Source organism: Lynx canadensis, chromosome A1 (assembly GCF_007474595.2).
Source record: "Lynx canadensis isolate LIC74 chromosome A1, mLynCan4.pri.v2, whole genome shotgun sequence".
Taxonomy (NCBI): domain Eukaryota; kingdom Metazoa; phylum Chordata; class Mammalia; order Carnivora; family Felidae; genus Lynx; species Lynx canadensis.
The window spans coordinates 50024954-50047703 of NC_044303.2; the positions used below are offsets into that span (position 1 = coordinate 50024954).

The 22750-nt window shown below is 42.4% G+C and overlaps 1 protein-coding gene across 3 annotated transcripts in view; it reads left to right on the forward strand.

Moving 5' to 3' along the window:
* The first annotated feature begins 2741 nt into the window (after positions 1-2741).
* The window catches only part of LMO7 (LIM domain 7), a 199370-nt gene continuing 179361 nt past the window's right edge, over positions 2742-22750 (forward strand). For 2 of the 3 annotated variants that reach the window (XM_030312062.1, XM_032592170.1), the window contains exons 1-2: positions 2768-2948; positions 3978-4048. In XM_030312062.1, the coding sequence (XP_030167922.1) occupies positions 3989-4048 (60 nt within the window). In that variant the 5' untranslated portion in view covers positions 2768-2948; positions 3978-3988. Of the gene's footprint in view, positions 2949-3977; positions 4049-22750 lie in introns of all 3 variants that reach the window. The other variant, XM_030312057.1, reaches the window with a different exon arrangement.

The following is a 22750-nucleotide window of genomic DNA, read 5'->3' on the forward strand; positions in this document are numbered from 1 at the left end:
AACCCACTGACCGTGAGATCATGACTTGAGCTGAAGTCAGACACTTAGTGGACTGAGCCACCCAGGTGCCCTGCCTTTTACATTTTTAAAAAGTTTATTTACTTATTTTGAGAGAGACAGAGACAGCGTGAGTGGAGGAGGGGAAGAGAGAGAGAGAGAGAGAGAGAGAGAGAGAGAAAATCCCAAGCAGGTTCTGTGCTATCAGCACAGAGCCAGAGGCAGGGCTCGAACTCACAAAGCCGTGAGATCATGGCCTGAGCCAAAACCAAGAGTCCAAAACTCAACCTACTGAGCTACCCAGGTGCCCAAGCCTTTTACATTTTTTTTAAGTTTATTTTGAGAGAGAGACAGAGACAGAGACAGAGACAGCAAGTGTGGTTGGGGCAGAGAGAGAGGGGAGAGAGCGAATTCCAAGCAGGCTCTGCACAGTCAGTGCAGAGCCCAATGTGGGGCTTAAACTCACAAACCGTGAGATCATGACCTGAGCCGAAATCAAGAGTTGTACCCTTAACCGACTGAGCCACCCGGGTGCCCCCCGCCTTTTACATTTTTAATGACTGTGTAATATCTCACTGTATGGAAGAAACGTGATTTACTCCACTGTCCCTGTTGTTGTTGGCTTAGATTGTTTTGGGATTTTCATTTTTAATGAATGCTTCTTGCCATCAAAGGTTTAGTCCTCCAGAAATGGCATTAGAAGAGCAGGTATTTATTAGCGATTGACCCCTGTGCAATGAAGAGGAAAGAGCAAGGGAGAAGCTGAACTGTGACACTGGCCTCATGTTTATGGGAAGCACCTATCAGAGGTACTCAACTCATTTAGGTGGAGATGACTGAGCTTTTCTAAGTACAGTCACTCAATCACCAGATGAGAGCCACTCTGGGAGGACCATGACCTCAGAAGAGGTCTGCAGCTAAGGCCGACCTCAAGGAGCTGGCAGATGCAGTCTGGCTGCTGACCACAGCCCTCCTCTAAAGGGAGGTTTGAGTGTATCTGTTTCCACCACACATGCTCATTTGCACATAGATCTTCCTTCATATCCTTAAGATAAATTCCCAGAAGTGAAATTGCTGCAACAGAGCACGGATAGTTAAAAAACTTTTTAATATTTATTGCCCAATTACCTTCCAGAAAGATTGTACCACTTTCTCCCACCAACAGTTCATCGGTAACCTATAACACATGACAGTTGTACTGCTTTTAAATAATGAAAGTATCTCCAATTCTCCTGGAAAATGAGTAATATTTTTGATGTTTTATTGTTGTGAATTTAATTGTAAACTCCTAAGGCAGGTTACTTTTCTTTATAGGGCTGATTCAATCTTTCCAGAAGGTTAAAACACTCACTCTCATGCCTGATAGAAGGCAAAGATTTGGATTTGGGTTTTCTGACTTGCAAATTTGCATCATTAAAGAGACAGAAATGGCTGCTGCCTGAGCTGATTTGAAACCAAATTGGCAATGGGAATACTTGAGCAAATAAATGAAATCCCCATTTATAAGGAAAAAATCCATATTTGACACACTACTGTTAGAGAGACTAATGGGAAATAACCATTATTTATTTAGTGTCCTCCTATGCCAAGCAGTGCCCTAGGCTTTTACATACACCATCCTATTTAATTTTCACAACCTTATTTACTTTGAAGTAGTAATTATCAGCACAATTTTCAGACGAGGAAATTGAAGCTCAGCGTGTCTGGTGACTTGGTAACTTCAGTCATTCATATTCGTGTCTATGTGCTTCTTACCAACCTGGGCTGTTACCCCCATAGCTTCAGGTCAAGTTACAGAGCAGTGGCTTTGAACAGTGTAGTATATGTACATAGTAACTGTAGTAACAATAACTCTTATGAAGCTTGGGGAATGTCTGTCCTTCTCCTGGACTAGAAGTACATAGGAGTCCGTCTAACAAGACAATGTCATTCTTAAAAAGAAAGCAGGAATTTGAGAAACAAAACAAACAAGCAAAGGGGGAAAGAATGAACGAGAGAGAGGCAAATCAAGAAACAGACTCTTCAATACAGAAAACTGATGGTTATGAGAGGGGAGGGGTGTGTGGGGATGGGTTAAATAGGTGCTGGGGATTAAGGAGGGCACTTGTCCTGATGAGCACAGGGTGATGTATGGAAGTGTTGAATCACCACACTGTATACCTGAAACTAATATAACATTGTATGTTAACTAACTGGAATTAAAATAAAAACTTAGAAAAATTCAGTAATAAAAAATAAAAGAGCGGGTTGGGGGCATTGAAAGAGGAAGCTATTCTAGGTTAAAAAAAGATGTAACCAAATGCAACGTGTGGTCATTGTTTGGATTCTGTTCTGAGTAAGACAGCTGTAAAAGACATTTTGGGATCAGTGGGGGAATTTGAGTCCGGATTGGGTGTAAATTGACACTGGGTAATTGTTAGCTTTGGTTAGAGGTGAAAATGGTAATATGCTTTTGTAGACAAGTGTCCTTTAAAAAAAAAAAAGAGATTCATATTGTACTATTTTGGGGTGAAGTATAATAATATCTATCTTTAAGCAGGAAATGAAGGTGATAAGCAAATAAGGCAAAATGCAAACGATTGTTAACTATAGGCGCTAGGTTTTAGCTTTTCATTACACTAGTCTCCCTGCTCCTTACTTGTTTACTCTTTATGATGAAAAACGACATCAATCAACCGGAAAAACGAAAGTAAGGGGTTATTTACTTTACGGGAGTAAGATCTTTATCTTCCTCCAAAGGTGACGCCATCAACATGTGGCCTAAACAGGGTTTCAGGAGTTTCAAGCGAGGTCCCAGGGAGACTAGACCAACGAACACATTCCTTTCCGAAGACCTGACTTTCGTGTGAAGAGAGAACGTAAGCCTTGAGCCTCCGAGCCTCCAGACCCGGACCTACCCAGGACCGCTGCGGCCACTGAATAATCTGTCACCCTACCGACCGACGCTCGGGGTGAGCGCGGGAGAAATTCAGGTGGCCACCCGCTCGCATCCTTTGCGACGCGATCCAGGTCCCTTCCACCTCACCCACCTGGAAGCGGGGAGGAGCGGGGCCGGCTTAGTATGGGGGGAAATGGGCGGCACGCGCTCGGGCCACTACCCCCACCTGCCGCCAGGAGGGCCCGGGCGGCACAAGGGGGCGGAGAACTTGGGGTGGGGAAGGCCGCGCACCTGGCTGCGGGGCTGCGCGCAGCGGGACGGCGGGCTCCGGCCGCAGGTGAGGGCGGCGGGCTGGGCGGCTGCGCGTCGCGGAGGGCCGCGCTCCTCCACCGGGGAAGTTTCTTGGCCCGGAAAGGTGCAATTGTGTGCAGCTATTTCTGGTATGTCAGGCGGGCCGGGCGGCCGAAAGCCGAGGGGACGCCTCTTACCGGGGCCCCGGGACATGGAAGGCGGCCAGGCGGGCAGAGGCTGGAAGGATGCGGGCGTGGGGGCGCCGTCCCTCGGGGCGGAGCCGCGGTCTGGGCGGGCAGCGCGGGAGCGGGAGCGTGGTCTCGGCCACGGCCTCCTGGCGGCCGGTGGCATCCCCTGGCCCAGACAGTCTGACCACAAAGGCGGCTGCGGCCGGGAGCCCCGGGGAGCCGCAGGGGGGGCGGACGGAAGCGGCGACTCTGCGGCTCGCGGTGGGCGGCGGGGTGGGCTGGGGCGGGGCCATTCCGGGGAGGGCGGTGGCTGCGGCGCTGCGACTTTTGAAGTCCAAACAGTTGCCCGGCTGGTGAGACGCGCCGCCTCTAGTCCCCCGTCCACCTCCCGCGCCCTGTCCGGCTGCCCGGAGCCCCGGGGTTGTTTTCAGGAGTTGAGAGGAAGCCACGTCCTCAGGTTCTCGTGGGTTCGAAACTTTAGCGAACTGCAGAGCGCAACAAAGGGAAAGAGAACCCGGGAGCCTCGCAGCTTGAGCAGAGGCCGGGCGCCGGGGCCAGACGCGCGCGGGACCCCCCGCCCCTCCGTGCACTCACCGCGTCTCTCTCTCTCCCTCTTACCCTAGTCCTGGAAGGGATGGAGGAGGCCGGGGCCGACTGCGCCCTGGCGTTCGCCGAGGCCCAGAGATGGGTGGAGGTGAGTGCCTTTACCATTTTCCGCACGAGTTTGCGGCCTCGAGGCCGCTCCCGCCGATCTGCGCCCCAGCCTCCTCCCGGGACCTGCGCCGGCGCGTGGCAGCTGATTGGCTTTGCAGTTTGGGGGACTTTGCAAGTCCTGCTTCTCTGATCTTTTAACGTCCAGCTGAGCTTAGTGCTGCGCTCCCCACGACGGCCTCTCTGGCTTCCCCAGAGCTCCTCTGCCAGGGCTCAGTGCAGAGCCGAGCGTTCGCCCTCTGGGTTCGGGGACCGCGCATCCTTGTGAGCCAGACCACGTCAGCACAGGGGCAGAGTCGGCCCCGCGTCCTCCGGAGCGGTTCTTTGCGGTGGTTACAGTGGGGATGCCCGACACTTACCTGCGCAGGGTATTTCGTGTGTGTGGTGTGGGAGGGTGAGTGGAGGAGGTTGGACGCTAAAGTCGCATCCGGAGAGATATTTTCTCGCGCGCGGCATCTGGAGTCAAGGTTTTTACTTATTCAAAGTCGGCGTTGATGAGACTAAGATCTCCTGGGGTCACTCACTGACCCCGGTTGTGCCTTAGGGACAAGATCTTCCATTCCCTTTTCCCCCCGTCGAAATGGAGATGGTCTCTAGGAGGTTTCTTCGTCAACACCTAAGGTTGCACTTATCTGTAAAAAAGTTAACACCAGGACTTGCACCCGCTGTTCTGCTGGATGAAAAAGATGACTTTTTAAATGATGCTAAGGCAGTCTTCAGAACAGATGTGAGCCAGGAACAACCGCTTGTTAGAAAATTGTTGCCTACACCAGCCTTGAAGTTATTTAGGAGTTATAGATGCCACGTGCTGGCTTATTCAAGGTATTTAAAAATGCAGATTAGGTTTAAAGGTTATTCCAGCGGGGGGAAAAACCAGCATATTTAGGAATTCCCAAAGCACACAATGTTTAATAAGAATTAATTTGTCCTTAAGAAAACAAATGTATATATGGGGGGAAAGAAGAGAATAAACTTTCAGTGTTCCATTTCTAACAGTAAATAAAGGAATGTGAAATGTGAGTCGGGGGGTCAAGAAATCAGCTGTTGATGTCCTTTTTTGGACTGAAACTTTGAGCTAGTCTGAAGGTGATTTAGAAGGTTGGGGTGGGGGGAAGGTGTGAGGGGAGGGTATGCAGAGGTTGAGAGAAGAATAAACAGTGTATTTTGAATTGAAATGAGAGTGGGAAAATTCCAGCAGTGCAGTTAAGAGAAATGACTTCCCTCGTTCATAAACTTTGAAAGACCAGGGCATCCAAAGGTAATTTTCCACTAGTAGGATTTGTTCTTCATAATTTTAGAAAAGAAATTAAAGTTGCCTTTTTGATTTTGAGTGTTAGGGCCGGAGGGAGAGAGAAGGGAAGAACTATGGGGACACTTTTGGTCATACGTGATTCCTATGCGGTGTTTGTATCTGCGTGCTCTGTATTTGCTTCAGGAAATCTATGAATATGGATGATTTCACACTTTCCTCGTTTAGTATACAGATTTTTGAAGTCTAAAAAATTCCTTGTTTGTTTTAGCTTGCTCATGATGGTGTAGGCTTTCTGTGAGAAATTTGCATCTAACAAACTCTAGGGAAGTGTGTTGCAGTAAAAGATATCATAGTGCAGGGTATATGTGCTCACCTTCCCACTCTCAAACGTCCCCTCTAAACGCGTTTTTTTCATCTTTAGCAGAGAGACCATTTTTCTTTACATTTTTTTTAGTGTTTATTTATTTTTGAGAGAGTGAATGAGAGAGAGCGTGCGCGAGTGGGGGAGGGGCAGAGAGAGAGGGAGACACAGAATTGGAAGCCGGCTCCAGGCTCTGAGCTGTCCGCACAGAGCCCAACTTGGGGCTCGACTCACAGACCGTGAGATCATGACCTGAGCCGAAGTCGGACGTTTAACCCACTGAGCCACCCAGGCGCCCCAAACCTATTGGTCTTCTTTTCTCCAAAATCATTTCCAATACCACCCATCACTGTTTTGCTTCCTACTACCAACACATTCAAAGAAGGCCTGTCTCTTCAAGTACAAGAGCAGAGCTTACCTTGCCATCAGTAAATAAGGGTCAAACATAAGTAATACATGGTAGGACCCAAAACAATCCCAATAAGCTATATAAGTATAGTCATTTTTGAAATCCATTAAAAAAAAACAGAGTATAAAAAACACAACTAAATGAACAAAACTCTAGAAAATAACAAGCTCATAAAAAAGAAACAACCCATAGCTGCTGTCATCTCTGAAATAGGGAACAATCTGCCACTGATAAAAGTAATGAGGACCAGTCTACCTTTTTTTTTTTTTTTTTAACGTTTATTTGCTTTTGAGAGACAGAGACAGACTGTAAGTGGGGGAGGAGCAGAGAGAGAGGGAGACACAGAATCCGAGGCAGACTGCAGGCTCTGAGCTGTCAGCACAGAGCCCGATATAGGGCTTGAACCCACAGGCTGTGAGATGATGACTGGAGCCAAAGTTGGACGCTCAACCGACTGAGCCACCCAGGCGCCCCAAGAGACGATTTTTCTAAAGGCTTTGCCATATCATTATAATATAGTTAATGAAATTAACATTCAAGTCATTTTTTTCCCCCTCCTGCCACTGGGAGCAAGGCAGTATGCTCATTGAAGATATGTGAACGCTTTACATATTCATGTACACTTTGGGCATGCTCTGGGCATTCAGAGTGACAGCAGTGTGCCTACTGTTAGGTTTACTTTATTTCTCCAGTTAGTGTCCAAATTTATTTGTCTCCTTAGCTTTGCCCTTGCAACTAAAGCACATATTTTAAAACATTGTTCTTGCCAAAAGAAGCAGAATGGATGACTCCTTTGTTGCCACAATCACCTCTTAATTCTGAGAACCCCTAATTTAAAGATAAAATATCGATTCCAAAGTGTATCTTATAACATATTTTGGAAAGTGAAGAAGATTATGGTGTAAGTCTTTCTTTTGCATGCTAATATTCTTGCTCCTGCTCCATTTTCTCTACCGTACTTTTCTCGACATATATTGAGGCATATGTGGGTTATTCATATATGTAAACATATATGTATTATATGGTGTACTTTGCTGCCTTTATTCTCAGCTGCAGCTTTGACTAACCCAAGGTTGAGGAACTCCAATAACCTTGTAAAATTTTGAGTGACAGCCAGTGTCCATGTTAGTATGTTCTTTGTCATTTCCATTCTGTTGTGATAGCTAATACATTATTTCCCACAACCAGAGTTAAAGTTTTATTTATTTTATTTTGAGAGGGGAAGGTGAAAGGGTGGGGCAAGGGGCAGTGATTGTTATTCTACCAACTAAAATTTTATGGCTATTTTAAATTGTGCTTAAATGGTTAAGAGTGTATGTATTTTTGGGGGGCTAGTTTAACATTTCAATTTAAAGCAAATGTAGGAATGTGCACTCTTTAATCCAACATAATGATATTGGATTATTATCTGGTTGGAAATGCTGTTTGGAATATAATAATGTAGCAGAGCTGGTTTATGATTAAACACTGGTTTAAAACCAAATAACATAGCAGTTTAAAGGCAAAGGCAGAGAGGAAGTTTAATTCCAGCAAGGTCATGGAGTAGGTGATGAAGTAGAAAGTGCTGTCCAGACCCTCTAATTTTAAACTTTTTCTGGAGCACCTTCTAATTTTCTACACCTAATAGTTTCCTCTGTCTCTCTGTTTTGGGACATTCAAAAGTCTTTGTAGTGAACAGACAAAATACCAATGAGATTGAAAACTGGATATATCACTCATTGCATTGGTTGGTGGCCAGTTTCCATTCTGTGGGTTAATGTTGCTCTTTAGGTTGAAGTTTATATACGGTAGTAATTTTCATGGCTGGAGAACAGACTAACTTAATTTACCACCTCCTTGCTTACCTGTGCTTCCTGTTATCTCGGAGTTTGATTCTTTCAGTATCACCATCATCCTGTAGAAGGACCTAAGGATGCCAAGTTGAACTCATTGCCAGACCTGGCACCAGAATATAACTCCTTCCTCAGTTACTTCCAATTAGTCTGTTTCTCCATGCACCTCCAAATCTTTCTAAGTGGTTTCCCTCTTTCTCTGTAACCTGCATCCTTTCTGCTAATGGTTCCCAACCTGTGATCTGGTTTGAAAGGGTTTGCTTGGGATATATGTGTCCTCAGTGCACACCAGCACTATCTGTGGACTAAATGAAGGTTTCATGGATTTGTACTGTTGCTTTGCAAATGTATGTGGAATGATGTAAACATTCACTTGAAAATGTCCCTAAATTCATAGAAGAATTTTTGGTAATTTCGTATAATTTCAAGGAACAGTGTTAAACCTGGACATACTATGATGGTAAAAATTTATTTAAAAATTTAAATGTTGGGGGCACCTGGGTGGCTCAGTCAGTTGCGTGTCCGACTTCGGCTCAGATCATGATTTCACAGTTTGTGAGTTTGAGTCCCGCTTCCGGCTCTGCTGACAGCTCAGAGCCTGGAGTCTGTTTCAGATTCTGTGTGTGTCTCTCTCTCTGCCCCTCCCCCACTCATGCTATTTCTCTCTCTCTCTCAAAAATAAACAAACATTTAAAATTTTTAAAAAAATTTAATTGTTAAGAAGCAATTCTTATACTAGCTGTTGTAGCCAAAATTATTTTTTCAAAATAAAAACCTGATTTTTAGTTCCTTCTTTTCTGGGGAGTCATGAATAGATTTCACTTATCTTTTTCTGATTTTTTATTTTTAAAAAGTGTTTATTTATATTTGAGAGAGCGAGCCAGAGACAGAGATAGAGAATGTACCAGAAGGGGGAGGGGCAGAGAGAGAGGAAAGAGAGAATCCCAAGCAGGCTCCCTGTTGACTTGAGATCATGACCTGAGCTGAAATCAAGAGTCAGATGCTTAACTGGCTGGCCACCCAGGCGCTCCAAGATTTTAAAGTCTATCACCTTCACATCTTCGCAGTGTGAAGCATACCATAACATTTACAGTTGCTTACAATCTCATCTCTGCCTATATATCTATTTTTTTTTTTATCTTTTCTCCATAACTGTTTGCCTAGGTGCCAGGTGGCATAGAGATTAAGAGCACTGTTTTGAAAAAATTTTTTAGCATTTATTTATTTTTGAGAGAGAGAGAGAGAGAGAGAGAGCGCGCGCGCATATGTTGGGGAAGGGCAAAGAGAGAGAGGGAGATACAGAATCTGAAGCAGGCTCCAGGCTTTGAGCTGTCAGTACTGAGCCCGAGGCAGGGCTTGAACTCTTGAACTGCGAGATCATGACCTGAGCCAAAGTCGGACGCTCAACCGACTGAGCCACCCAGGTGCCCCATGAGAGCACTGTTTTGTACACTACATACCCAGTACTTATTTGTCTTATAATTGGAAATTCATACTTTTTGACCACTTCATCCAGTTCCTGAGGACTATGGTTAACACTGCTGTATGGTATATTTGAAAATTGCTAGGAGAATATAGATCCTAAAATTTCTCACCACAAGGAAAAAACTATTTTTGTAACTATATTGTAACTTCCTGTGGCAAGCATTTTACAATATATGTATGTGAAATCATTATGTGTTACACTTTTTAACTTATACTGAACTCTGTGTCAATTATATCTCAATGAAATTGGGAAAAAAAAAAAAAAAAGAAAAGAAAAAACCCTCACTGGTTTGGGAACAAATCATAGTTCAAGTCCTGGTTCTGCTGCTTAATTAAACCCACTAGGTCTCTGTTTTCTTCCTTGACCTCCCATGGTGGCTGTGTTGGTTAAGTGACATGCTTACCAAAAAGCAATTATTGTTCCTAATCTTTGCTTGAGTTTGCCCACACACAGGAAGCTGTTTTCTCACCTCTAGGTTATCATGTGTGGAATATGCCTTATTCCTTGTTTAAAAAGGAAGGAGAAGGTAAAAGGAGCCAGTTAGTCTCATCTTTGTGTGCCTGATACCCATTACTCCTCTTCAGTCCTCTATGCTTGGGCTAAAGCTAGCCTTTATGTGGGGCCTTTTCTCAACTACCACACCTATACTGCACCCATTCCTTCCTCCCCTCTATTCTCGTGTAGATCTCTCTTTTTGCACTCATGCTATAATTCTATCCATTTTTTCCATATTAGATTATAAGCTGAGGGAAGGAACAATATCTTTTTTTTTTATGTTTATTTTTGAGAGAGATATAGAGTACGAGTGGGGGAGGGGCAGAAAGAGGGAGACACAGAGTCCGACACAGGGCTTGAACGCACGAACTGCGAGATCATGACCCAAGCCGAAGTCAGTTGCTTACTGACTGAGCCACCCAGGTGCCCCCAGAATAATATCTTTATTTCAGGGATTTGGCATGGTTCCTGGTAAGTGCTTGTTGAATGGAAGTATAATCTGAAGGCTACAGCTTTAACAAAACTTAAAAATAGGGTTTTAAGGACCAGAACTTATTTCTTCTCCCAGCAGAAACTTGCTTCAGGGTCTAAAGCTGAGTTCATTGCTTGCGCAGTTAGTTGCTTGGTCAGGACCAGCTAGCTACAAGATATGCCTTCATCTGAGTAGCCGTGTGTACTTTCCTGTTTACCTAACATTTTCTCTTCTGTTCCAGCCCTGCTCCTGAGTCATGGCACACTCTTCCTGCCTTCTGATTAATGCTGTCCCTCATGGGGACTTGCATTCAGTCAATGTGTTACCCAGAGATTGCCTATTATGTGCTTACTCTGTACTGGACACTTGCTGGGCTTATTGATTCAAATGCCACCTTCTGAGCCTCTTTCCTGGACCTCCAGATGGAGGCATGCCCCACAAGGAGCAGACCTACAAACACACCCAGCAGCACTGTCAGATAAGTGCTGTAGTAGTAGAAATTTGCACAATTTGTAGTGATGGCACTGAGGGGGCAGCCTGAGTCGGCCTGGGGAGTCAGGTAAGCTCACAGAGAGGCAGCATTTGCATCAAGCTGCAGCGGGGCTAACACATTTGCCCACTTTGTGACTTTATAACTTGGCGTAAGAGCTTCAAGTTCTCTACAGCACAACTTTTAGAAGTTGCTGAGAGTAGTTTATTTTTACTCAGGTAATCTTTACATGCAGAGAAATGCACCGATTTTTAATGTACGGTTGTGGGAATTTTGTCAAATGTTTTTACACCCGTGTACCCCAGAAATTTAATCAACTTATAGACATTTTTGTCACTCAACAAAGTTCCCTTCCAGAAGGGCACTTGAGTCTCTCCCTCTTACAGGCAACCACCTTTTTGATTTCTAACATCTTAGATTTCTTAGTGTAGTTTTGAACAGCCAAGCAATATCATGATTGTCAAGTTGTTCCTTTTTTCTTCACGTAGCATTTTACTATTACTTGAACACACTATCTTTGTTTGAAAATAAAAAAATTCTATGACAGGAAGGATGGCAAGAGATGAGTGTGTACTCACAAAATCCTCTTGAGAAGGAACTGATTCATACAAATAGAAACCAGGGCAGGGATGCCATTAAAATAGCCTGACTCTAGGAGGTATAAGCACACACATGTCTTGGCGTTTCCTGGGCAACTAGGAGGATTCCAGTATAGTGTTATTCTGGATCTTTTCAACGTACCTGTGTACTGAAAGCTAGAAATATGCCTTGTCTTTTTTTTTTTTTTTTTTTTTTTTTTTTAATTTTTTTTTTCAACGTTTATTTATTTTTGGGACAGAGAGAGACAGAGCATGAACCGGGGAGGGGCAGAGAGAGAGGGAGACACAGAATCGGAAACAGGCTCCAGGCTCCGAGCCATCAGCCCAGAGCCTGACGCGGGGCTCGAACTCACGGACCGCGAGATCGTGACCTGGCTGAAGTCGGACGCTCAACCGACTGCGCCACCCAGGCGCCCCGAAATATGCCTTGTCTTAACATGAGGGGAAGTGCAAGAACTTGTACCTTTAATAAAATGGAGTGCCCTCAAACCAGTTACAGACATGCACTCACTGGGTCAAAGGAAATGATTGATTTCTTGGCTCTTGACACCTCACCAAGTTACCCTGTGAAAGCTTTGTGCTAGTTTGCAACCATGAGTGGAGGTTGATACATTCTGGTATATATAAATGAATATATTAATGCTCTCCAAATTCTGGCCAGAATTGGAAATTGTCATTTGTGTTTTTTCTCTAAATAAATGGATGAAACATGCATGATGTTCTCCCTCTTCTCAGATCCCTGGTGATGCTAAACATTTATGTAACAGATAATACATCGGGTTTCCTCCAGTGAGAAAGGATGGCCCTGGAACACGGAGGGTTCTGGCTCCTCTGCGTGCAGTCACAAAAGGCTCAGAGGGCCCCTGGCCTGCTAAAGCACATCTCCAAGGTCATGGGCATGGTGGGGGTCCTTAAGGAAGTGCCTCCTGAGTTGTCTTGGGTTTTTTTTAGGCTGTTTGGAGATAGACGCTCTGAATTCTCAACAAAATTATGAAGAATGGAATGTTTGTCCATTTTGAGGAGTGGAGCACCTCGATATTCCGTCAGCCCTTGATAAAACACAGAAATCCTCTCTTAGGCTGAGAGGAATAACGTCCCAAGTGTGTGGCAGGGAGCGTGTTGCTTCATCTGGTTCATTTGGGTCTCATTGTTCTGTGTAGGGCTCTAGCAGGCTCGCTCTCTGGATGCCAAGAGTGCTTTGGCTAGTAAGGGACTCCTGTGGAGGACAACTGGCTCCTTTTACCTCCTCCTTCACGTTTAAAACTGCTGGCAAACATAACGGCATTTGAGTTAAAAGTACTCGTTTTGAGAATGTTAGTAAGAAAACAAAGCAACATTAATAAATTTTGTCCAACCTTTTTAGTTTGGAGAAATGGATGTTGTGGGAAGACATCTCATGTATTACCTTCTGTAGACTGAGTTGTTTCTGTTGTTCTGCAGCCTATAATTCCTGGCAGAAAGTTCTCAAATGCTTGTTGAAGGAATGACTGTTTTGTGTCCTGTCAAAAGATTGGCTTATTTACTTAATGCTTGCAGATCTCCTTAAAACTGTTAACTGTCAAAGAGTATATTAGAGCTTGAGGAGAGTGATAAAATATGTGCACTTCTACTTAGTCTTCAGTTTCGGAAGGTAATTATTGGGTGTGTGTGTGTGTTTTCTTAAAACATTTCTGATGTACTCAAAGCTCTTAATAAGGAAAAGAGTTGTCATCTGTGCAAGACTTTGGGAACAGAGATTTAATACACTCAATCTGCCACTTTTCTCTAAGTAGACGGGCATTAGCAAATTCTACAGATGAATCATGACACAGTCCCATAAACAGTCTTTCCAAAGATTGTAATATCCTCCCTTGTAGGGTCCTCGAAGACCGGTTCTCATTTCTGTGTAGAGGAGGATCAGTTTGGTGCTTGCGTGCATTAGATGATGGTGCACAGACATTATGTCTCTTTAAGTACAGTGGGGATTGTCATAAGGACAGAGGTTAGAAAAATTCTATGTGGGTTCAAAGGGCAACACTAGTAATAACTGTTCGGGTACAGTGAGACCTTAGTATCAAGTATTTTGAAGATGTTTCTATAAACAGAGGGCTGTCCTGTGCCAGAATAGGCTGACTTGAATAGGCTGTGAAGGTTTTATACGAGAAGGTGAGTAACTGACAATTAAGCAACTAGTACTTTCCTTCTACATGTGCAAGACACGGGGCAAGTGTATTGTCCCTGCGTACCTTAATAATGAAGGACTGTTAGGACCAGGGGTGTTCTCTCCAATGAGGAAAAAAGAGGACTGAGAAGTCAAATAATTTTCTCAGGAAACACTGAAACTACTAAGTGGTGGTTGGGGATTTGAACCCAGGCATTTTGACTCCACAGCCTGCCCTCTTAATCACTACACTCTACTGTCTCAGAGAAACACTGGTCAGACAGTGCTCATTCTATCTGAAGCTGTAAGATAAACTATTTTCTGTTTATGGTAAGTCCTTCACACTAGAACGCAGCTTCTGTCTTGTGATGTTGGTGCCTGGAAGCACATGGTGATCAAATATTTTATAAACTATAGAATTGCTGATAGACATTCCTGAACAATTGCACACTTTAGATTTATGTGTTCTGCTATATCTAAGTAACCAGATTAATGCTCAGTTAACCATTTAAAGTGTTGTAAAAGGGAAGCATTTTTTTTTAATTTTTTCTTTTTTTTTTAATGTTTATTTATTTTTGAGACAGAGAGAGGCAGAGCATGAACGGGGGAGGGTCAGAGAGAGAGGGAGACACAGAATCGGAAGCAGGCTCCAGGCTCTGGGCCATCATCAGCCCAGAGCCCAACGCGGGGCTCGAACTCACGGACCGTGAGATCGTGACCTGAGCTGAAAGTCGGACGCTTAACCGACTGAGCCACCCAGGCGCCCCAAGGAAGCATTTTATATGATGACATTGAATTATACTTTGAGCTACAACAGGAGATAATTATATCTATTAGGTTCTTCTATAAGACTGTTTACAAAAAGTATCAATTCTTTGTTTTTTTAATATTTATTTATTTGAGAGAGAAAGCAAGAAAGGGAACATGTGTGAATGCATACAAGCCAGGGAGGGACAGAGAGAGAGAGAGAGAGAGAGGAAGAGAGAGAATCCTAAGCAGGCTCCTCACTGTCAGCACAGAGCCTGACATGGAGCTCAGTCTCATGATCCATGAGATCGTGACCTGAACTGAAATTGAGTCGGACACTTAACCAACTGAGCCACTCAGGCACCCCCAAAAGTATCAATTTCTTATTGACCTACATTTCAGTAGTCCATGGCATACTAGAAATTTCTCATAGTACTAGAAATTCAGTACTAGTAAGTACTGGAAAAAAGACCATGATGAAAGATTTTCTCTTCTTGACAAGGTTGAAATTTGATCTAGATGTCTGAGCTGGGAAGGAGAGATCTTGTTTTGTTATACCACAATTTCATAATATTCAAGGAAGGACACTCATTGCCTTCCTTATTATAAACTTTGATTCTGGAATTCTTTCTTACTAGGGTTTAAAGTCTTTCATTCTACCACAGGAAGGAGAAAATAAGCAAACATTTTGCCTTCTTGAGTGGTGTGCAATCAATTTGGAACTTACCTTAGTGTCCGAAGAAAGTATTGTCAATCTATCAAAAGCATTAGACACAGACACATCTTCCTTCTTGAAACATTTCCTTCAACTCTTCTCTGGATTTTTCTCCCATTTTACTTGATGTTTCTGATTTTCCTTTGCTTAGTCCTCCTGATTACTTGATCAGTAAGTATTACAGTATCCCTGGGTTCATCTTCCCATGCCTTCTCTGTCTATAATCTCTCCCTAGCAGATATTATCAAATCCATAGCTTTATATACCTTCTATATGCTGATGACTTCCTTTTTTTTTTTTTTTTTTTTTAAATTTTTTTTTTTTCAATGTTGTTTTTTTTTTGGGACAGAGAGAGACAGAGCATGAACGGGGGAGGGGCAGAGAGAGAGGGAGACACAGAACCGGAAACAGGCTCCAGGCTCTGAGCCATCAGCCCAGAGCCCGACGCGGGGCTCGAACTCACGGACCGCGAGATCGTGACCTGGCTGAAGTCGGACGCTCAACCGACTGCGCCACCCAGGCGCCCCGATGACTTCCTTTTTGTATTCCTGGCGTTGACAGTGTCTCCCTTTTCCTCTCTCCCTGCCCTGTGTGTGTGACACACATACATGTATACACACGTACACTGAAGATTTCCAATTGTAGATCAAGTAGGCACATCCCACTTTGTTCCCCAAAAAACCTCTGAGTTTCTCCCCCTTCCTATCACCTGCCTACTCATCTCCCCCAGTGTTTCCCATCTTTGTACATGGCACCACTCTCAACCCATTTGCTTTGGTCCCCAGCTTTGAGTCATTATTGACTCTTAGTTGTTGTTGTTGTTTTTTCACACTCCACATCTAGTCTATAAAGAGATTCAGTTGGCTGTCTCTTCAAATATATCCAGAATCTGACACTTCTTACCCATAGCCACCATCCTCCCTGCTTCAAATATAATAGCCAGATTCCTCTTTAAAAGTGTAAGCTAGAAATAAGACATACAAATGGCCAACAGACTCATGAAAAGATGCTTAGCATCACTATTCATCAGGGAGATGCAAATCAAAACTGCACTGAGATATCACCTTATACCAGTCAAAATGGCTAGACCCCAAAAGACAAGAAATAATAAGTGTGGTTGAGGATATGGAGAAAAAGGAACCCTCATGCACTGTTTCTGGGAATGCAAATTGGTGCAGCCACTGTGGAAAACAAAATGGAGCTTCCTCAAAAAATTAAAAATAGAATTATCATATGATCCAGTAATACCACTACTAGGTATTTAGCCAAGGAAAACAAAAACTCTGATTTGAAAAGATGTATGCACCCCTGTGTTTATTGTAGCCTTATTTACAATAGCCAAACTGTGGAAGCAACCCACATGTCCACCAGTAGATGAATTAATAAAGAAGATATGGCATACATACAATGGAATATTATACAGCCATAAAAAGAATGAAATCTTGTCATTTGCCACACACCATGGACTGGACCTAGAAGGTATAATGTTAAGTGAAACAAATCAGAGAAAGACATATACTATATGATTTCACTCATACAGAATTTAAGAAATAAAATGACCAAACTTAAAGACAAACAAAACAAAACCCGACTGTTACATACAGAGAACAGACTGGGTATGCCACGGGGGAGGTGGATGGGGGAAATGGGTGAAATAGGTGAAGGGAACCAAGAGTACACTTACTGTGATGAACACTGAGTAATGCAGAGAATTGTGAATCATTATATTGTACCCTGAAGCTAATATAACACTGCACGTTAATTATACTTCAATAAAAAAAGTAACCAGAGATCGCATTTCCAAATCTTCCTCCTCCTCCCCCCACAATAGCTATCTATTATATTTTGAATAAATCTGCATTTTTGTTTAAAAAACTTTTTTTTAATAAATAGTCCCACTTGCCCATGTCATCTGCTGTCACTGTGTGTCTTCCCATGGCTCTAGTCATACTGACCTCCTGCTATTCCTCAGATGTGCAGAGGTTTTTATTTTAGGGCTTTGGTGTTGCTGTTCCTCCTGCGTGAATACATTTCTTTCACTTATTCAGGTCTCAGCTCAAATGATACCTCCTCCTCCCTTTCCTCCCCTTCCTCTCTGTAGAATAACAATCTCCTGTCAGTCCACACTCAAATTTTGTAGCACTTATCGTTTGCTTTCATAGGCTATATTTTTTTGGATTGGCTGTAACCGTCACTAGAATCTGTAAGTGCCTTATGTGCAAAGGTGTACCTTGTTTTCAAGCCTTAAATAGTGCCAGGTATTTGCTAGATGCCAGTAAATGTTTGTTGGATAAATAAATGGACGAATCAACAAATGTCTTACCTGACATGTTGTTAATCCTGTGACTTGACTGACTCTGGCTGTGCTTCACTGAATGAAACAAGCTGTTTTGTTCTGTTAGGTTTTTTGTTTGTTTGCTTGCTTTTCTTAAACTTCGGTTCCATATTGAGTAAGTTCAAAGCAAGTTTTTAAAAAGCAGGTTTGAAGCATGGGTAATTGACCTTGTTCAACCAATGGTAAAGATGCCTAAATTGCAAATAAGTATCATAAGATAAAGCAGCACATTGAAAGTGAGCTGCCTTAGCTGAATATCCTGCACTGGGGACAGTACTTTACCAGGCAACTTGGGGCATTGTCATGAAAAGATCTCACAACTCACCGAATAGTATCCTCAGCTTGAGTAGGAACCCAGAGACTAATTTGAGACAATGAAGCATAACACAGCTTTACCCTTTTAGAAATAAATGAAAATAATTCAAAGAATTTGAGAATAGGAATGTTTTTTCTCTGCCCCACTCAAACACCAGAGGCCCACCTCATGCTTCCAAAGTGCTGTAATTTTGTGTGTTTTTTTTTGTTTTTGTTTTTTTTTGGGTTTTTTTTAGGAATCATTCTGAAATGGCACATAAAACTGAGGAGTGGAAGTTTTCTAAAGAGCTTTTTTTCAGAAATGGGGGAAAAAAGAAGCTGAAACTAATTGTCTGTTTTGATGCAAACTGACTTTTTCTTAACGTGTTTTTTAAAAAAACATTATTCCTCCTAGGTGTCATATGAATTATGTGATATTGTTCTTTTTATAAATATAATTTCCTGGGGGGGCACCTGGGTGGCTTAGTCGGTTAATTGTCCGACTTTTGATCTCAGGGTTGTGAGTTCAAGCCCTGCATTGGGCTCCGTTCTGGGTATGAAGCCTATGTTAAAAAAATAAAAATAAATTAAAAATTTGTAAATATAACTTTTTAACAGATGAGAAAAGATTAAAGAAGTGAAGTTTCTTTCCCAGCACCATGCAGCTGATACTGATAGAACCAGTATCTGAAGTTAGATTTTTTTTCTAACAGAAAAACTCAAGCTGAACTGCTTCATTTACTTTCCTCTGTTTCCTTCTGTTATAGTTGTATGTGTGGTTTTGGCACATACATACCCTTTTGTGCTATTAGCTATTCCATAGATAGTCCATGTGTGTGCCTCTGTCTTTCTCTCTCTCTCTCTCTCTCTCTCTCTTTTTTTTTTTTTTGTATTTCAAGATTGGAGCTAAGTTAAAAAGCATAGGAAAGTTCTCAGACTTAGTATAAAATGTGTAAATTCACAGTAAGATGTGAACAACTTCCTGCTGTTGGAATGTGATGGGTTTAGAGGCAGGGTGTGTGTGGAGAGGGGGGAATGGTGAGGGTATGTGCTATCGTGGTTCTTTCCGGGGCTTGCCCTGACAGGGAGGAGATAAGCCCAAGAACAGCATGGGAATAAATGTGACCATGTTAGACAGCAAATCTGCAGGGATTTTGAGGATAGGAAAGGCATTTGGAAGCTAATAGAGAAAGTCCTTCTTGAGCTTGACCAGAAAGATGATGGTGGTCCTTTGGACCACCATCATTGGCCAGGGTCCATTGGATTGCCCTGTTGGTAGGGCAATGAAACTAGTAGTCCACTGGTTGTGGAAGGTGCTTATCTGAAGGTAGTGAGAATTACAAGGCCAATTTGTGGATACAGACTTTGAATTTTTTCTTGAGGTGCTCTATCAGGTGATGGTGGAATTCTGGGGACAGAATGGGTCAGTGGAGGGGAAAGACCATATCACAGAGAGGATCAAGGACTGGGCCTTGGGATATGTCTTCTCTTAAGTGGAAAGGAAGCAGAAGGGGAGGTCATGTTCAAAAAGCTAGGCAGAAAACCAGGAATGTGTCAGAAATCTTAAGGAAACATTGTTTTCCTGAAAGAAAGGAAGAGGAGTATCAACAGTGCTCTGGATTAGAAGAAGTGATCGTGGGAAAAGAAAGTGGGAACAAAGGCCATTGCATCTGACAAGAGAGTAGTTAGTCTCTCACTTGTTGAGAGTACAGCTGGACAGTGTTAGTGTGGGAACCACATGAAGCTTCAGAAAATCCTTCTGGAAAGTCTTAGTGTAGGGGCAAGAGCGCCATGAGAGAAGAGGGAGGAAGAGCTACCAAGAAACCAACATTGTGTCAAACAAGCTATTAACTTGTGTTAGCAAAACCGTCCCCTAAGCGCAGTTGGTATCACTGGATCTGTCAGAGGTACAAAGCCTTCGTTCTTAGGGGAAGTATGTTGTCGGACAACGGGTCTGAAGGAATCATTGCGGTCTTCTATATAAAGTACTCTTAGTGTGTTGAACATCATCAGGAATTCACTTTAGTCTTCTGAATTTAGTTTCCTCTTCCATAAACTGGGGAAAAATGTCTCTCCTGTCCCCAGGGATTTTAGCTGACAATAATTTGGGGAAGATATTTTGTTTCAAATGTTCAGAAAAAAGTATCTTCATAGTTTCGATTTAGTGACTCTAAGAAAATTAAAATCATGTTAATCTGAAAACAGAAGGTGATCAGGAGATAAAGCATTTCTCTTAAATATACACACAAAATAGTTATCATGCAGATGAACGTTTTCAGAATGCCGTGTCTTTGTTTCTTCTCTTCGGTCCAGCATGGCGTAGTGGCAAGAGTGGCAGGGTTTGGGGCAATACTGACTAGGTTTAGCTGCCATATACCGGCTGCTGCAGTAAAATGTGTGACCGTGGACAGAATATAAAGCTTCTCTAAACCCAAATTCCCAGAACTATAAAATGAGGATTGCAAGATGGTGATGGGTTTAGAAGAAAAGATGTGGAATATGCGTAGGCACTCAACACATGGTAGGTGCCCATATTATTATTATTATTATCATTATTATTATTATTATACTTTGTATATAATTCGAAATGAGGACCAATTGATGACTTTTTTTTTTTTTGCCTTTCCTAGAATGGCTTATTTTTTTTTATTATTTTTTATGTTTTAATGTTTATTTATTTTTGAGAGACACAGAGACAGAGTGCAAGCAGCCGGGGGGCAGAGAGAGAGGGAGACACAGAATCCGAAACAGGCTTCAGGCTCTGAGCTGACAGCACAGAGCCCCACGTGGGGCTGAGCCCTCGAACCGTGAGATCATGACCTGAGCCGAAGTCAGACACTTAACCGACTGAGCCACCCAGGAACCCCTAGAATGGCTAATTTTTAAGGGTGTGTGTGTGTGTGTGTGTGTGTGTGTGTGTATCCCAAAATGCACTTAGATAACTTGATGTTTTTCCTAACCTCTGATTTGTGAATATGGGTTTTTATTGAGCCCTTTTTATATTGTTCTTAAGCTGTGATAATGCTTTATGAGAACTTGAGGTTGGAATGAACAAATGCCTTAAGAGTAATGAATTCTGTTTCTTTATGGTACTTCTGTCATTGTCTTCTCTCTGGGGATCCACATGTGCATGTGAGCCATTTTAGCACCTCTTGGCTATTAATTCTGTCAGTGGACTAATAAATCTAAGACTAGTCAACTTGCCTGAGACTTTTCAAGTTGGAGAATTCCATATTTATTGCTCTGTTGAAAACACTGCCATATGTTCTTATACTCCCTGCTTCCTTCCACTTAGCTCCTGTCTATTTGAAGTTCAAGATTAGACTCTAGGGTATGTAGATTCCATGCATTAAGTTGCTTCTTCTCATATGTATTGTACATAAATTGTTTTTTCAAGTCTCCATACATTTCTGTTATCTCAATTATTCTTAATGGTTTACTTTTTCATGTTTTGTGTGTGTGTGTGTCTTTGAGTCATCTGATTAATTTAGTTTCCCTGCTGTATTCCATTTGGAAGATGCACTTGTGAGATCTTTCCAAGGACATTTTATGATGTCTTACTAAAAATGAGCCTAATGAGCTATTTTGGTGAAGAGAAGCTTTTATAGTTTCCATGAAGAAAGGAAATACAGTTTTAGGTGTTTTATTCAAAGGATAAAGTTTATACTGCCTGTTTTTAAGCCAATTTGCAAACATTTTTAGACGTGGAAAATTTAAGTCCTAAAAGGTATAGCTTGCCAAATAGCTGATATTTTTGAAATTTGGCCTCCGATCTGGTAAAAGAATGTGGTTGACAGTCACACTGCAATTTACAGTAATCCTTTTTGTGTAAGGAAATGAATCTACTTTGGCTTAATAAATTCCAGATGAGTTTCTGGCTCCTTGATTATTACCAAATCATTTAAAATTCAGGTTTCATTTTTCACTCTAGTTAACAGCAACCCTCTCTGTCCTCATCATGGCCAATGTGATATTAAAATCCTTCGCAGAACTGAAATAATTTGGGGGATAATTGCATTTTGGGGTGAGTTAATTTGGGACACGAGTTTATGATGTGACCAGCGGCTCTGCATTTGGCATGACCTGGGACTAAAAAGTGTCAAGCATCTGTGCTTGTGGCTAGTCCAGGCCATGAGGAGATCAAGGTGAAGACCCATAAGGAAATTCTGCTAGTGGCACAAAGGAGAACTTTCTTGGAGTCCCAGCTAAATATTTCTAGTTACTTTTCATTGGTCACCATTATCTGCAAGGGAGTCTGGAAAATGTTTCTAGCTGGACATCTCACTGTCTCCAATAATATGGGGTTTCTGTTACTAAGGAAGAACAGGTTGACAATGTTGGGTTGACACTAAAGTCCCTGCTACAGATATTTGCCGATGGTTCCTTTCATGTACCATTTTGCTTTATTATGGCAATCCAGTGATTGGAGAGAGAGGGAGACACAGAATCCAAAGCAGGCTCCAGGCTCTGAGCTGTCAGCACAGAGCCCGACGTGGGGCTGAGCCCTCGAACCATGAGATCATGACCTGAGCTGAAGTCTGACGCTTAACCCACTGAGCCACCCAGGCGCCCCCAGGTTCTTTTTTTAGTTAATAAAACTGTAATCTTTTATGTTTTCCCAGTGTTGAGATATAATTGACCTATAACTTTATTAGTTGAAAATGTATAAAATAATATGTGTATATATTGTAACATGATGACCACAGTGTTTAGTTAACATCCATCACCTCACATAATTACAAACCTTTTCTTTTTGTGTTGAGAACTTTCAAGATATATTCTCTTAAGCTTTCAAATATCCAATACATTATTATGCTAACGATAGTTATTAACTACAGTCATCATGCTGTATACATTATGCCTCAAGCTTCTTAAGAACAGGTGCCAACCACCCAGGACCGTGCCTGAAGCTTGGATGATGGCTCAATAGAAATTTCCTGAAAGAAAAATGTTGAATGAATCCAGTGCTTTATATGTACTATACATTCTTATTGAATGAGACCTGAGCCTTAGATAGTGACTTAGATGTGTAGCTTCTGGAAGGAAGAAATGCTGAGT